Source organism: Elaeis guineensis, chromosome 6 (assembly GCF_000442705.2).
Source record: "Elaeis guineensis isolate ETL-2024a chromosome 6, EG11, whole genome shotgun sequence".
NCBI classification, from domain to species: Eukaryota; Viridiplantae; Streptophyta; class Magnoliopsida; order Arecales; family Arecaceae; genus Elaeis; species Elaeis guineensis.
The window spans coordinates 118,060,250-118,076,895 of NC_025998.2; the positions used below are offsets into that span (position 1 = coordinate 118,060,250).

Genomic DNA, 16,646 nt, shown 5'->3' on the forward strand with positions numbered 1-16,646 from the left:
TAAACTAACACACATCTGTAGCAGTCCATTTTTTCCCTTTCTTTTTTTCTCTATCTGTGTTGGTTTGTGGTTGGATTGCCTGCCGTCGAACTGATGGATCTAGTCCAACCATTAATTTCTCGAGCAGGATATATATCAAAATAATTAATTTTTTGCATTCTTATCTTAGATAAATTATTGGTCAAAAAAATGGCATATTCCAATCTTTTCAATTGCGGCCTAATGGTGATGTTTATATCCCCCTCCACCATTCAAAGATTCATAGGTTAAAAACTTAGCCTACAAAGCAATGAAATTTATGTTGGTGATGACGCCAGTCTCCGTTGCCGACTCCCAAATAGCGACGTTGTTTGTCAATATTATATTCTGCTTCGAATCGTCGTAGTCAAGGACCCATGAACACAGCATGAGGTAAGGGCAAAGATGCCACGAATATCCATTTGTCCGAGGAATAGAACCGTGCCGTTCAATTTGAGATGGAGTGGTAGAAGAGACTTATCCATTCAAGTAGGGGATGGAAACCTTTATTAACAGTGTCCTCAACAATAAATACCTAATCGCTCCTGGAAGAAAAAGGAAAAGAAAAGAAAAGAAAAGAAAGCAATAAATACCTAATCCTTGGCCCCATGAGATGACTTGGACTTGGATGCAAGCCTCCTGCTTGGCTCTCACCCTCTTTTATCCTCCATACCTAATCGCCTTACCTTCTCTTCATTTTGTTCTTGGCTTTGTCTCAGTAAGGGGTGTTGGTTCTTCAAAACATGCATTAGGATGGTCCAATTTCCAGGAATTAGGCTAGCCAATTAAATTAAAAAATAATACTATTATTATTATTATTATTATTATTATTATTATTGTTATTATTATAAATATGATGATGAAAATGAGTAAAAATTATGTTTATGAAAACTTTCACATTAGATGCATTAAAGTAGATGCTCGTGTTCAAGTCCGGTATGGCTTGAAATTGAACAAGTTGACTTGATTTTTTTTTTGATAATTTATTCTATCTTATCGGGTATCCAATTTGACATGATTTTAATAGGGTAAATTTTATCTGATTTATAATAAATCTAAGATACATATGGTTAATGATAAAACTCAACTCAAATTTGATTCAGATGTATGTCTCTTCACAAATCTTTTTTTCAAGATAAAAAAAGATTTATATACAAAAAAATTAATTTTTATAATTTTACTTGATCAGGTCTATCCAACCTGCCTCATCTAATTCTATCCATCCTAACATTTTATTTATCTTTTTATGTCCCAAGATAAGTATAGAGCTAGTATAAATAATAATCTATCCGACTTCATCCCTAATTTGAGTGGTTCAAGTAGGGATGGCAACGGATTATGTATAGATCAGATCAGTTAATACTCATATTTATCTTATAATTAAAATCTTCATATCTATTCTTGTCTCGTATCTATTTTGGGTTGGGTCAAATAGAAATATGAATCAGATCGAATTGGATAGATAAGAAAGATCGATTAAGAAACTCATATAAATATTATAAAATAATTATAATATTAAAAAAAATTATATTAAGCTGGATTTGAAATGAGATGTATCGTTATCTATATTTAACTAGAATTAGTTTCAAATATATTTTTTAAATTTATTTTAATTATAAAATTTTAATTAAATTAGATAAAATCGATCACATTTAGATTAAATTAGACCGAATCAAATATCGGATGGATCGCCTAAAATTACCATCTCACAGCCTACTTTTCGGCCCTCGACGGCGTGACAGGACACAAGATGAAAGCGGAACAGCAGTCACCTAGTCTCACTCGCGGTGCTCATACTCCCACGCGTTAGCATGAAGAAATCGAAGCGTGATCGATCTATTTTTATATTATATGTTTACGATAAGCATAACCCTCATATTTCCGTGCGGAATTTCTAGACGAAATCTTTTTCTTCGTTCTGTCCGAAGCCCTTCAAACCCTTCGAGGTCTGTTCTTCCTTCCTTCCCTTCTCGAAGCGTTGCGGAAGCCGGAAAAAAAAAAAAGAAAAAGAAAAAGTAAACGAAATCAATTCCTGAGGAGCGTCTCGAATCCCCGAGACTCAAAGAATCGGAAGAAGAAATTATCCTGGATTCCATACGCTGATAGCGGAAGGGTTTCTAACCGGATTTCTTGAATCGGAGGCGAGATTTTGGCGATTACTTGAAATTATCTTGCTCCCCCATCGTCGGATTCTTGGGTTTCACCTTTCTTCCCAGGCTTGATTAGAGGTAATCCGATTTTTCTTTTAGGGATTCTTCGTTGGATTTGTGATCAAAATCGCTTCTTTTAATTCTGGATGTGTCGTAAAACTCTTTTGTGTGATGTATATGAAAAAATTTGGGAATTTTGTACTGTGATATGGTATAATAAGGAAATTCCCTTTTTTTTGAAAAAAATGATAATTTTATTAATTTTTTTAATCAAGGTTTGTATGTCTCCCTCACTTTGATATCATTTCTTTGTTTAATTAATCGCATTAGATATGGCAAATGGGTTGACAACTGCGCGATGGAATTACTGTACTATTCATTTGGATTTAGACAAGCTACTACGGTTTAAGGAATTTTTTTTTTGTAATTGCTTTCAGATGGATGGTTTTGGCTTTGTTATCCATCAAGATGCCTTGTTTCTCCTTGCCAACATGTATTGATTTGCGCTCAAACTTCAGAATCCCTGCTTTCTTGGTGTTTTGTTTGAAGATTGCAATCCATCATGCATTGCTCCACATTTGTTGAAACCAGTTTGTTTACTGTATCCTATAAACACTGATCTTTGCTTCTTATTGGATTACATTGCAGCAGAGTTCTGTAAGATTTTATGATCTTCTTCGTAGTAAGGTCTTATAGATATCTCTGAACTTATAAAGGGGTTTGTTTTAGAAGATAACAATTTTCTTGTGGATGCACTGCATTTATTTTTTTTTTCCGCTTTTTTTTTTTTTTTGGGTGGGGGGGGGGGGGAGGGTGTTTCATGGACAAGAATGTCATGCATGCTTATTAACTATATGCTGAGTCAGGGTTTGTTTGCCGTCTGATTTTTTTTGATGTATATACATTTTTCGGTTGTTGCATGGACAAGTTAATGTAGCATTGTTCGTCTGTTGAGATAGCATGGAAATTGTCATGATACTTTTATTAGGTGTACTTTCTTTGTCAATGATAATTCGTTCACATAAGCTATTTGTGTTGGCAAGGTGCTGAATTTTTATTAGTCAGTTGTATTTGATCACATTAATTGTTGAATCACTGGCAAGTCAGGTATGCAGAGCCAACTTGTGTGCAACGGCTGCAGAAGTGTGCTCCTTTACCCTAGGGGAGCTACTAACATATGTTGTGCAGTATGCAACACTATAACTTCTGTGCCCCCTCCAGGTACTTTTATTTTGCTCTCTGCTTGTCCCAGTTAATTGTTTTATGAAAAAGTATTAGTAATTATTATTTTTATTTATTTTATCATAAATATGAAATTCTATCTTATTGGGTCAATCTGGTGGGGCCAAAAAAATGTGGTTGATAAATGAGAGTAGGATAATCATGTTATAATTGGCTCAGTCACACTTGGTACTATAAAAGAACCATTTTTTTGATGAGCATATTTTTACTTCTTAAAATCAATAAATTAAATAGCAAGGTTTGCTATGCCGGTACCCGGGCTGGGCCGATTGGCAGGTGACACAGTTCGGTATGCCCCATGCTGTTTTGTGCCGGGCCCATACTGACACGGTAGAGAGGGTGATGAAGAGGGAGAATGGGAGAGAGGAAAAGAGAGAGAGGGAGAGGGATGGCTGTAGAGGCTGTCGGAGGGTGTGGAGGGCCGAAGGAGGGGCTCCGCTCTTCAGCCAATTGAACCAGGAGCCCATGGCCCCCTTTTTTTATTTTAGGATATTGCCAATTTTACTTAAAAAATTTAAAATAAAAAATAGGGCCATCAGGCCTTTGTTTTGATCAGTCGGAGGGTGGAGCCCTTCCTTTAGCCCTTCGCAGCCTTCGACGGCCTCCAGCGACCCTCCCTCCCTTTCTCCCCCTCTCTCTCTTCCTTTCTTTCGTTCTCCCTCTCCCCCTCCATTGGTTTTTCATTTCGAACGTTGACACTATATTGGTCCGCTGTTGGAACGCCTTGAACTGGATGGTTCGGGACGGTTCTGCATTCCTTGGTAAATAGATTCCAGTTTGATATTTTCATTATTAATTAATTCTAGTACATATCTTTTCTAGATACTGGCCATGATGGTCCCATAGGCAGTCTAGATGCCCTTGAATGCTGCTGAGGCCCTAGGTGAGCCATTAGATGTGCTGAAAACTCACCTAGGCCCCCTCCCTACTGCCCTATGAAATTGCACATCCTTCAGATTTGCAACTGAGTCATTCAAAAGGGGAATTAGGGAAGAAAGTGGTGTTTTGTTGTATTGCAGAAAGTGCCATGCCATTGCAATGATTATTAGAAGTTGTTTTTCTCCCCTTTCATTTTAGCCTTTTCTCCTTCCTTTTCCCTTCTTTAGTCATTTTCTATTTTCTTTTGCTTTTTCTCTTGTTTATTTCATTATCATCATTTTCTCGTTAATCCTTTCTTTCTTTCTTTCATTCTTGTCATCTTTTGACTATTTATTCATAATTTCTTATAAATTTTTTGGGGGGTTGGATGCTTGAAAATTTTTAGTTACCTGCATAAAATCTAGTCACTTGGCAATCCTAAGATGCTCATGGATGACTCATAGAAACACTGATATTGACTTATTTGGAAATGCTCATTTGTTGCAAAAGCCAGACTTGTTGACTATTGTAAGTAGTGTGTACTCAATTTCATGAAATTCCATTACAAGGTAGAGCCAGCCAACTTGCGAACATGTAATTTAATCTTCTCACTTGCTGTTTGTGTTTGATTCAAACGGTAATCAGCAAGGGAGACTTATCCTTTGATGCATTAAAGAGATCAAGTGGACATGTATGTGTTACAAGACAACCTAAGAATCAACCCCAACTTCAATTGGATCAGTGAATGGGGATATACTTATGCAGAACTAACTTCATCTTTGCTACCAAATTACCATTCTATTAAAGTAAAACATTTGCTGGTAACAACCAGTCTTGATAAACTAGCGGTCTGTTCTCTATCCCACCTCCTGCTTACCAAAGATATATTATTCCCTTAAAGTTTTTGTTGCTGAAGTGATGTCATCTTATGGATTCTTTGCTCCATCCTCTTGTTAGGAAAGAATATAAAAGTTAAAGCATAAGATGAAATTTATATTAGATATAGTTCCAACACATATTTCTGCCATTTGACTATGATAAAGGTTTGTTTTATGCAAAATACGTTTGAAATATATGGACAATATATGGAGGCATGTATAATTGATATGGAACTACTGACCTAAAAAATCTGAAGGTTTAATCTTTTAATATCTTATATAATCTGCGGCATTGCAGCCCATATTCTTTGGATCTGAATACAGTGGATCGTGATGATATCAACATCTCCATTGTTGTTCACTGTATTTTTGGATCTGAGGATATCCAGATTAAAGGTTTGTACATCAATCTGTAGGTTTTTGTATCGTTGGTGTATTCGGAATGTAGGTTTTATTGATTAGTTTTGTATTAATTTTCTATTCCAAAATTAATAAAGTTTAACAACTACACAAGAGGTGTTGTCTAAGAATTTCTTCCTCTGAAAGAAACAAATATGTTCTTTGTAAAATAGATGTGCATAGGGGTAGTATCGGACTGGACTTCTTTCTTGCTAAAGCAAATGTCAGATAATGACTTAGGAGAAGTAGACAGCATTGTTTTTCGTGCTTGCTTTCACCTTTATTTTTTTTATTTGCTTTTTCTCCCTCCTCTTACACCCAACCTCTCTCTCTTTCTCTCTCTAAGTTTGGTCCTTGCTTTTGCTCTCTATCTCGTTCAATGGGTCGGTCAGATAATGATATTACTTGGAACCTACCTTAGTATTGGGATGGGAAAATAAGGCCTGAACCAAATCTTGGGGTGGATTATCCAATTAGGTTTAGCAATGAGAAAATGGGGCCTGACTGAAATATACTTGCTTATTGGACTTAATCTAAAATGGTATAGCAGTTATGTCTGGCCAGCATATTCGTAAGAGTTCTATTCAAACCAATCAATGAATGAACCTGTTTTGTTCACATTGTGGACCCAAATTCAGTTTGCATCCTGGAAGGTTCATGGTGGACTTGGATGCAAATAGACCCAACCATATATGCATCCACATTCTGGCTTTGTGCTCACCCATCAAAAAGTGCTTTAGCAACATATACATATGAACTGCGACAAATATGGAGAGGTTCTTCTATGAAAGTCAAGAAATGCTGAACACACCATAGACATTTGCATTCCAAGCAAGATGCCTTTAGAGCGGACATCAAACATTATTCTGTCCTGCCTTAAGCAATCATTCGTTCTAGTCTAAGTAATACAAACTATTTCGAAACATAAGTAAATTACATAATTATGATGAAGATAGAGTCAGACTGAACTAGTATTTTAGCAATACTATTGATTAATATATGGAACTTTGAGAAAGAAACTGTGTTTCAGATGTTACATATGGAGTATTCTTTGCTCCCTAAAGTGTTTGTTTCTTAAGACAAGAGCTTGCTCTTTTTTTCTATACAGGCATCATTAAGTAGAAAAATTTTTTAGGTGTGCTTGATTGCTGCTTATCTGCTGGTTAAGGGCATTTTTTACACCTTGGTTGGGAGTTTGGGGAAGAAAAGAAAATATTAGTAAGGAGAGAAAAGAAAGAAAAAGAAAAAAAAGTGTATTTCCTTCCTCTTGGTTGGGAGTTTAAAGAAAGAAAAGGAAATAATTTCTTCCCTTCTTGGTTGGAAGCAAAGAAGAAAGGAAAAGAAAGAAAATGTCGCAGCCTTCTTTTATTATTATACCCCACGGATCTCTGAAAAAGAGAAGCAAAAAAAAAACAATCTAAATGGGAAAAGGTCTCAACTTTTGATTTTTTCGGTCTTTCTTTTGTTTTCTTTGATTTTTTTAACTATTTTTCCACTGATTTTTCTTCTATTTTCCATCCTCCAAAACCAAGAAACCCCTCTGTCTCCTTCAAGTGCTCTCCTTCCCCACAGATCTCCAAAAAAGGAGAAGTGAAAATAAAAAAAAAAAGCAATCTAAGTGGGAAAAGGTCTTACCTTTTAATTTTTTCCGTCTTTTCTTTTGTTTTTGTTGATTTTTCTGATTTTTCCCTTGAAAGGTGCTTCCACCATTTTTCCCATTCATAGGAGTCTCAATTGGGTGGGAGGCTTCAAGTGGCTTCCTTTTTTTTCTGTCCACATGAGTTTCAATTGAGTGGGAGACTTGAAATAAGCTCTAGGATTGCAATGTAATATTAATTTTGTTTATTATTATTATTAGAGGTGTAAGATGGGAATTATAAAAAGTTCATTAAGCTCGATTTGGAGGACAAAAAAATTATAGATTTGAAGGGGTTTGTATTCTTTATGTTTTTTTACTTTTCTTTTATGAAAAAACTTCCAACCAAGAAAAAGTATTGACTTTTTCTCCTATTCTTTTCTCTTCTTTCCTATTCTTCTCTCCTAACCAGGGTGTTAGTTTAACCAGCCAAAGTGAGTTATTTGTTCAATGCCCCCAAAAACCACTTAACTTGGTTAACTTTAGCATAGGGCAAAATAAAGTTAACCACCAGAGTTCTCTTCCTCTCTCTCTCTCTCTCTCTCTCTCTCTCTCTCACACTCTCATAATCTCTATCTCTCTCTACTTTTTCACTTTTATACAACTTGTCCCACTAATCATGGGAATGTTAAGTAAACAGCAGATAACTTCAACCAGTTGTTAGCTAATCTTGGGGTTGTTACCAATGGTTAAATCTATATACCTCCTAGTTAGCTATTTGGCATGCAAATGCAGCTTTAGAGCATGGAACTATTTAACCAGTTAGTGAGGACTATATCTGGACATTCATAAACTGGTTTCGTTGGTATATATTATATATACTGTAACTTAATTTGGAAGTTTGTTTCATAACTTCTGCAGCAATGGAGATGTCTCAGCTTGTATGCGGAGGTTGCCGAACTTTGTTAATGTATAGCCGTGGTGCAACTAGCGTGAGATGTTCCTGCTGTAACACAATTAATCTTGCAAGATCAGGCATGTACCGTTTATTTATGCCATTAATTATTATTTGCAGAAATTGTATTTACAGAAGTTGAAAATCAATATGGGTTGACAAATTAAAGGATTACAAAGTGCTTGGATCAAGTTGTTTATCATGACTGTAGACACCACACGAGCTGTTAAATATTTTTTGTGAATTTTGCTGTTTGAAATATACTAGATTCAAGAAATGCAATGAAAAACAAGGTCATGGGCAGGGAAACATTTTTGTATTCTGAGACCATATAACATCTCCTTTAGACATTTGTGGCTTTCCACTGATTTAGCCTTTTGGGTTAGCTAGGTCATTCTAGTCTTTAGCAATCTTGCTGTTGAAATCATTTTTTTTCTCATCCTTCAAGGGAAAAGGTGTTTACTTTTGGTCCTTAGTTTTTGCAGCATATTGTTCAGAAAAGAACTTGGAATTCTTTCATTTTATGTTTATATAATCAAGCATCACTACAGAAGGTTGCAACATTAATTGAAGATGATCCATTAGTACACCTCTTTATTGTTTATAAACTGGAGATCAAGCATGGATGACAAGGAAGAAGAAATTTGGCAGCAGAAGAGTCTAACTTATTGATTCAGCTTGCCATAACTTTAGTTAATTTTTGCTTATTTCAATTACTGCTGGTCTTAGGCTTACCATTAGGGTGTTTAGATGGGTTATTTTGACTATTTTAAGTGTCTGTTTGATGGAAGGCTGAGTTTAGATCTAAACATGGTTTTTAGAATCTAGTTTTCTGCTTTGATTTTGAGATCGGCTTAAGCATGGAGCCACAAGAGGAGCGGGCCACTTGATTGGGCCCCACATCAACTTAAGAGAGAAAGAGTAAGCTGCAGGATTCTCTTGAATCTGCACGGACTAGTGAGGCTTGTGCATCTTTTCTCCCAAACCAATTGTCAACAACAATGCTTTTATATATTTTAGTGTCCACTGGAGGACATATTGTGGGTCCTAATGTCTGTAGGTTGTTTCTTTGTCTCATTATTAAGATGAATAAGGGTGTGCGATAATCAGTTTTTGCAGAGAATGAATGATGATCCATAAAATTTCTTTTCTTCTTTCTCTTTCTTTTGGCTGATTTTCTTTGGGAGTTTTTCCTTTTTGTGCTTATAGTATAAAACATCTCTTCAAAATAGGTTGATTGAAGATGATCCATCAATACACCTCTTTGTTGTTCCTAAACTGAATATCAAGCATGGATGGCAAGGAAGAAGAAATTTTGGAGCAAAAAGGGTCTAGGCATTGAGTCGGTTTGCAGTAATTTCAGTTTAATTTTGATTATTTTGATTACTGCTGGCCTCTGTCCTACTTTTATGATGTTTAGATGGATTATTTTGATTATTTTAAGTGTCTGGTCGATATAAGGCTTAGATTAGATCCAACCATGGAATTTTGAGTCTAGATTTATGCTTTGATTTTGCCAAGTCGGCAGCCAACTTAAGCACGGAGCCGTAAGAGGAGCGATTTGATTGGATTCCACATCAACTTAAGAGAGAAAAAGTGAAACCATATGCTTTCTCTTAGAATCTGTATGAACAAGAGGGGCTTCCACACTTTTTCTCCCAATCCAGTTGTCAACAACAATGGATTTATAGTTTTTTCATTGTCCATTGCATGACATATTGTGGGTCCTAGTATCTGTAGGATGTTTCTTTGTGTTATTATAAAGATGAATAGGGTGTACAAGAATCAGCTTTTGCAGAGGTTGAATAATATTCCAGAATTACTGTTTTCTTCTTCCTCTTTCTTTTGGCTGATTCTCTTGGCCTGAGGCTCAATCTACATCATTGGACTGCAAACGCTCCCGTTATGCAAGTTTCTGCACTTTTTTCTGTCGATTTCTGATCTGATGTGAAATCAGACCTTAAAAAGTATCATAGATTTGCCTTTAAAGGGTTAGCATACATCAAACTGGTGTCAGAGTGTCAGAAGATCCTAAACAAGTGGTTTCGTGAAAAGCTACAGAGTTGGTGAATAATGCAGAATGGGTCAAGTGCCTCTAACAGCATGAACATGCACTTGAAAGAGTGGGGCAAAACAGTAGGCGATGTGTAGTGGCAATTTGAAGCAACCATATTGCAAACTGATAACATGGACAAATAGATGGACAACAATGATTTGATAAAGTAAAGGAAATCCTAAATTGGTTGGACAAAGGTAATTCAGATCTGGCCCCTTTTTCCAATTTGGTAGATTAAGCCCACCATGTTGCTTGTGGAAAAAACCCTTTAAATATCTTCAAAAACTCTGATCTTAAGTTTCAATTTTTGGGGAAACGATGTGCTGATTTCTTTTCTAAAATCAATCATATATAAACCAAGAAGCAAGAACAGTTGAAACTTGAGGACGGCAGAAGTATAGGCTTGAAGTGCATGGTCAGCCAGCTACATTTCATAGAAATATGGGGCAGCAAGCAGGTAATTTGAGGAACAAGTTGTGGAGGATTATCATCATAATTTTAGAGAGACATATGAGTTCTGGATCTCTTCAGCAAGCAATCGATATCTTTTAGCATGATGGAGAAAGGAGTAAAGTTGGAGGTTCCAAAATTTCATGGAAGGATGAATCCTGAGGTGTTCTTAGATTGGCTTTCAAGTGCCGATGATACCTGGCATCAATTAACTGAAGAGCAGGAAGGTGCAATATGCAAAAACAAGAACGGGCTGCTAATATATGGTGGAACCAGGTTCAAGAAGCAAATAAAAGAAGTGGTAGAAGAGTATGAAGACTATTGAAAAGACTGTCCTCCTGATGGATTACTTGCAAAGCTTGCTCATCAAATTTGTTTGACTTGAATAGGGGGATGACACAGTAGACGAGTACATGGAGAAATTCTTTGAACTATGTATGCATGCTGGGATGTATAAAAATTGAAGATATGTTAGTAGCAAAGTGCAGTGCGGGGCTTTGATTGGCAATACAAGATGATATGGCTGGATGTAGGCTTTGGACAGTTCAAGAAACATTAGTTGCTTTGCAAATCGATGAAAAGTTGAGCAGGAGATTCATTATGCACTTGCCGACTTTGGGAGCTCCAATCATCGCAGTTAAACCCTAAGGACAGCCATCTAAAGCTATAGAAGACAAGCCCAAGGTGTCCAAATTTACATACTTCAAATGTGGGGAAATTGTGCATATAGGCAGCATGTGTCCTGCCTGACAAGGGAAGACCACAAATGAAGAAAAACAAAAGGATGATGTCAAATATGACATTTCTCACGAGGATGGAGAAATACCCTTGAATACTGTTCAAGGGGATGAATCGAGGGGAATGCTTGTATGTTTTTCATGGAGACCAAATTCGCAGCAGCAATTTTTGCATGAGGATTGGCAACAAATATAGTCTTGGGCACCAAAGGCTGTTTGTTGTTTTGTTGTCCATGCCATTGCACACTTGTCATCGATAATAGGAGTACTAAGAATTTTGTTTCCTAAGATTTTGTTTGAAGATCGGATCTTCAGAAAACTAAGATTGCCTAGAATACCAACATGATATTGCAAATGTGATGCTTGTTGCAATTAACTGTTGGAGCCATGCTAGGAGAGTGGGTACGGTGTGTAGTACCAATGACAACCGCTCAAGGTTTACTTTGATGGCCATTTTCAATAAAGGAGGTGTCTACTCAGTAAGAAAATAATTACACATTTTTACATCAAGAACATTAATCATGCTGATACCAAAGCAGAGAAGAATTTCAATCAAAGATGGCTCTCTCAGATAGCTTAGTCTAATTCATCAGAGCCAAATTCCTCTAACCCTCTCAGCTGGGGGGAATTGATGCATCCAGGCTAAAGATCAAGTATTGATGGCGCAGGAGAAGAAATTTGGGAGCAAAAGAGAGAATAAGTTTTGAGTCAATTTGCTGTAATTTTAATTTAGCTTTCATTATTTCAGTTATTGATGGTCTTTAGTTTAGTTTTAGGGTGTTTAGATGGGTTATATTGATTTTTTTTAAGTGTCTTCTAGTTGATAGATGGCTGAGTATAGATCTAGCCATGGTCTTTATGGTTTAGTTTTCTACTTTGATTTTGCCAAGTCTGCAACCAACTCAAGCATGGAGTCATAAGAGGAGCCAACCACTTGATTAGGTCCCACATCAACTTAAGAGAGATAGAGTGAAGCTGTAAGCTCTCTTAGAATCTATATGGACTAGAGAGGCCGTTGCACCTTTTCTCTTCATTGCTGAAATAAGTCGCCTTCTTTTCTTTTCTTTTCTTCCTTCTTTTATTTTTTTCTGAATCAACCATTGTGTCTGCTACAAGCCATCTTGCGCAACCTATTCACCCAACCCCCTTATCTCTTTCTCCTCCCCCACCTTTTCTTTTACTTCTGGTCTTCTATAACTGGCATGGATAGTGAAAAAATGGATTATCTTATCCTTAAGAATTGCTAGTTAATCATGATCTTGGTTTTCAAGGTTGATGAATGCAAGGATTCAACTACTTCTGGCAAAAGACATGCCAAGCAGAGTGGCCAGCACACCGCAGTCATGTCATGCTGAACCGAAACAACAAAAGGATTTAAGAGCCCATGTTGGTAAGGTTTGTTACTAGGTTGACATGGGTCAGAATGGGCCAGCACTACTCAGTACCAAGTGGCCCAGCTAGTACCCCATACCAACCTAATGCCAAATGCCAGCATTAGCTGGGCATAGAGCAGCATGGAGTGGTATTTTAAACCATGAATGGATGTGCCTATTGTGTTGGCAGACAGCATTGTGGTCATTTTTGTATGCTAGAGGGTTATCTTATGTGAATATGGATGTGTTTATGTGTGACTACTAAGTCGGAGGTGGAGAAGGGGGGAGGTGGATCTTGTTGCTATTATTTTTTGTGGTTCTGATGGTAAACCATCTAATTGTTCAGCAATGAAGTTTCTTGACTTTTCATTTTGAAGATGTAGAGAATTTAAATTAATTAGCTTAATTTGCAAAATATCCGCTTAATGCTTAGGTCAAAATTCCATTGAGTGGGTCTTCTCAATTGTTGCTATATTTGCTAATGCTTGGATTTTTTTTTGCTTTTTATAAATTAGCATGATATCAAAACTATTTTTTAAGCCTTGTCTGTTAGATTCTTACCATTTATTTTTATAAAGATCCAGTCACCAGGGGAACACACATACACTGTTATTTTGCACTATTGCCATTCTTGTTTACTCTTTCTATATACCTACATGGCAGTCTAATTTCTTTTCCCCAGTTCCCTCTATTAAGCATGACAATGTAATCTTTGTGATACTTGATTTTGTCCAGGCGAATGCAACCCCCTCACACCTCTTCCCCACTCCCAAAAAAAGCCCAACCCACACACAGATGCCAAAAATATAAAAGGGGAGGTTGGAGGGGAGAGTTGCTTCTTGAAATGGATCATGACTTGTGTACGATTTGTTACAAGAGCAAAATTCATATAGGAAAGAAAATGAGGGCGATCTTGTAACCAAAAATTTGGTGTCAGGAGATTTGATCTAGTTTACTCTTCCTAAAAGGACTACTTACAGGAGACTTGCCATTCATTTTAGGACTTTCATTTGTATAATGTTGCAAGTTTCATTCCTTCACCAACTTGTTGCATTAAATTTTTAGGGCTAACTTTGCATTCTCAGAGTTTCCCAAGTACTTCAGAAATACCTTGTACTTACATCTGAATGGAAGCTCTGGAATAATTTCAGTTTAGTCAGAAATTTAGTTGCTGATGTTTTCACCTGAGAAAAAAGGAGCCTATCTGCAATATTGTGTTCTAAATATGGTTTGCTCATGCATAATATGCAGCAAATCAGGTTGCTCATGTGAACTGTGACCAGTGTCGTACAACACTGATGTATCCTAATGGAGCACCGTCGGTCAAATGTGCAATATGTCATTATGTTACAAACATCGGGGTTTGTTGATATCTTCATATGGTTTTTTTTCCCCCAAATATCTCATGACATCTTTCATTAATTTTATGAAAGAATCTTACAGGTTCTTGTTCCCCTTTCTCTCTTTCGCTCTTTGTTACAGGCAAGTAATATGAGAGTTCCAATGCCAGCAGCACGCAGGCCTAATGAATTTACAGCCATGCCACCATCTAATTCAGCCGTATGTTCACTTGTCCTTGTTTGTTTTTGTTTCCCGCTTAACCAATTTGGTAGGTGATAGCAATTGTTAACTCTTTGTAGCTTTGTGCTAAATTTCTGTTTTTGTTGTCATTAGCCTACTTCTCAAGCCCAGACTGTTGTTGTTGAGAACCCTATGACAGTGGATGAAAGCGGCAAACTGGTAAAGCCTCTATATTCTTTCGGCAGCATTTATATGCTCCGTTGCTAAGTTTATTAAAGAAATATAAAATGCTGAACGAAGTGCTACTTTATATTCTATGACACAGGTGAGCAATGTTGTAGTGGGAGTCACCACTGGGAAAAAATGATGTCTTACCGAGATCCAGTATGTTGGTGGCTGGTATTTATTGTTGTAAATTTGGATAAAATTAAGCTCTCCATTTTGGAGCTCGGCTGTCTGATAGGACAGTTAAGAATGCAAGACATCATGAGTGTTTACAAAACAATTGATGCTACTCTAGCCTAAATACCTGTGTATTCTTTTCATCTGTGTATGAGCTTATGTTATACTGCTAGTGTGCAGGTTCCCTTGACAATAACACTTTAGCAAAGTAGCAAGTGGTGCCATGATTGTTTTGCCGAGTTGATATGGAGTCAGTCTTAGGAATAATGCCCCTGTAGATTTATCTGTAAGCTAATGTGGTGCTAGTTGTGTTTGTGATTGTACTAGCCTGATAATAGATTGGTTCGCAGTAGCCTGTTGTTCCTGATGGTTATTTTAACTTGTTTGGAAGCTTGACCATTCATTTCATGTTTCTTGTGCTCTCAGGTGTGTTAACCAATGGGAATAATTTTTAAACTAGCAATAAATGGGAAATGCGGTATATGGCACAGTAATAGACTTGGTGATCATAGCATTCATTCGTACTGATGTGGTGATACGTTTGTCCATCCTAATATGCTTCCTCTCGAGGGATGACCAAGCGCGGCCGATAGTTATAGATTAAACATTTGGGTAATCAGTATTGTTCTTGATATGTTAACAGAGAAAATTACTTTCAAGACTGTTTTAAACAAAGTTAAATGCCAATTTTTATGTTTGCCTTCCTGTTGCTGGCAGTTGCATTGGTTGAAAGCTGTGGAATGATTGTATTAGTAAGTATCCAACCAAAAGGTAATTTATAAATGAGCTGCCATGCATCAATTAGGTATTAAAAAAGTAATGATAAGTTTAGGTCGGGATGTGCGCGGAGCTGTTGGATCTTAAACCAATTTTTTAAAGGAAAATTTTTTGTGCACCGCGGTGTGTGAACGTGTGCACCAAATGCGGTGATTGGCTAGTGGATGAAATCAGCAAAAAATTTTTTTTTTCACATGTTGCTTATCTTCGTGTGTGAGCCAATCATCGTGTGTAATGGTGCGTACGTTCTACACTGCATGTGGTGTATAAATTATTTTTTTTTTTTGAAACCAAATTTGAATCCCAAGAAACCATCTATCAAAATCATTTGAGATCTATATGGAAATTTATATGAAAATTTAGTTCAGTTTGATTTATCAGGTTGATTTTTTATTTTATATATATATATATATATATATATATATATATATATATATATATATATATATATATATATATATATATCATTAATTTAAAATTTTTTAAATTAAAATGGAATTGAATTTTTTTGGCTCAAAACTTTTGCAAATTAAAATTAAATTAGATTTTTTTAAAAAATATTAATCTAACTAAAAAATTTATTTGAATTTTTGCACACTGTTATTTACTTCTAATGTAGATCAAATAATTAATATATCTTACAAATGGATACTAAATGTAGTTAAAAGTTTTAAGAACGAAAGGAACATACGTATATATTGGAGGATATGTGTTGTCACTTTAATCTAATTTCTAAATAAGTGCTTACCAATATGCCATTTCAATTTTCTGATATAATTTTTATACGTATATTTATCTCATCGGTATCATAGCTAGCAACCAAGCAAAATCTAACATTTGCAAATTTTTTAAAGAGAAAATGGTATCTATAAGATACTAAATTGGCATCCGATGATGGGAATCCTACACATGTCCAGCTTAAATATCTATTTACTTAAATTAGATTTTTTTAAAAAAATATAAATCTAACTAGAAAAATTTATTTAAACTTTTGCATACCGTTATCTACTTCTAATTAGATCAAATAATTAATATATCTTACAAGCGGATGCTAAATGTAGTTAAAAGCTCCAAGAGCGAAGGGAACACCCGTATATATTGGAGGATATGTGTTGTCTACTTTAATCTAATTTCTAAATGGGTGCTTATCAATATATCATTTTAATTTTTTGATGTAATTTTTATATGTGTAATCATCTCATGGGTATCATAGCTAGCAACTAAATAAAATCTAACATTTACAAATTTTCTAAA

General features: G+C 35.9%; 1 protein-coding gene across 2 annotated transcripts; it reads left to right on the forward strand.

Annotated features, from left to right (window-relative positions):
- Positions 1–1,876: 1,876 nt before the first annotated feature.
- On the forward strand, positions 1,877–14,988 carry LOC105032023 (protein LOL3). 2 transcript variants are annotated; one of them, XM_010906345.4, is made up of 7 exons: positions 1,879–2,246; positions 3,276–3,389; positions 8,043–8,156; positions 13,944–14,053; positions 14,175–14,252; positions 14,367–14,432; positions 14,539–14,988. In XM_010906345.4, the coding sequence occupies exons 2-7, from the start codon at positions 3,278–3,280 to the stop codon at positions 14,578–14,580; spliced, it is 522 nt and encodes a 173-aa protein (XP_010904647.1). In that variant the 5' UTR covers positions 1,879–2,246; positions 3,276–3,277; the 3' UTR covers positions 14,581–14,988. The 2 variants fall into 2 exon arrangements, with proteins under 2 accessions (XP_010904648.1, XP_010904647.1); XM_010906346.4 differs by lacking the exon at positions 8,043–8,156 and having other exon boundaries at positions 1,877–2,246.
- Positions 14,989–16,646: the final 1,658 nt, after the last annotated feature.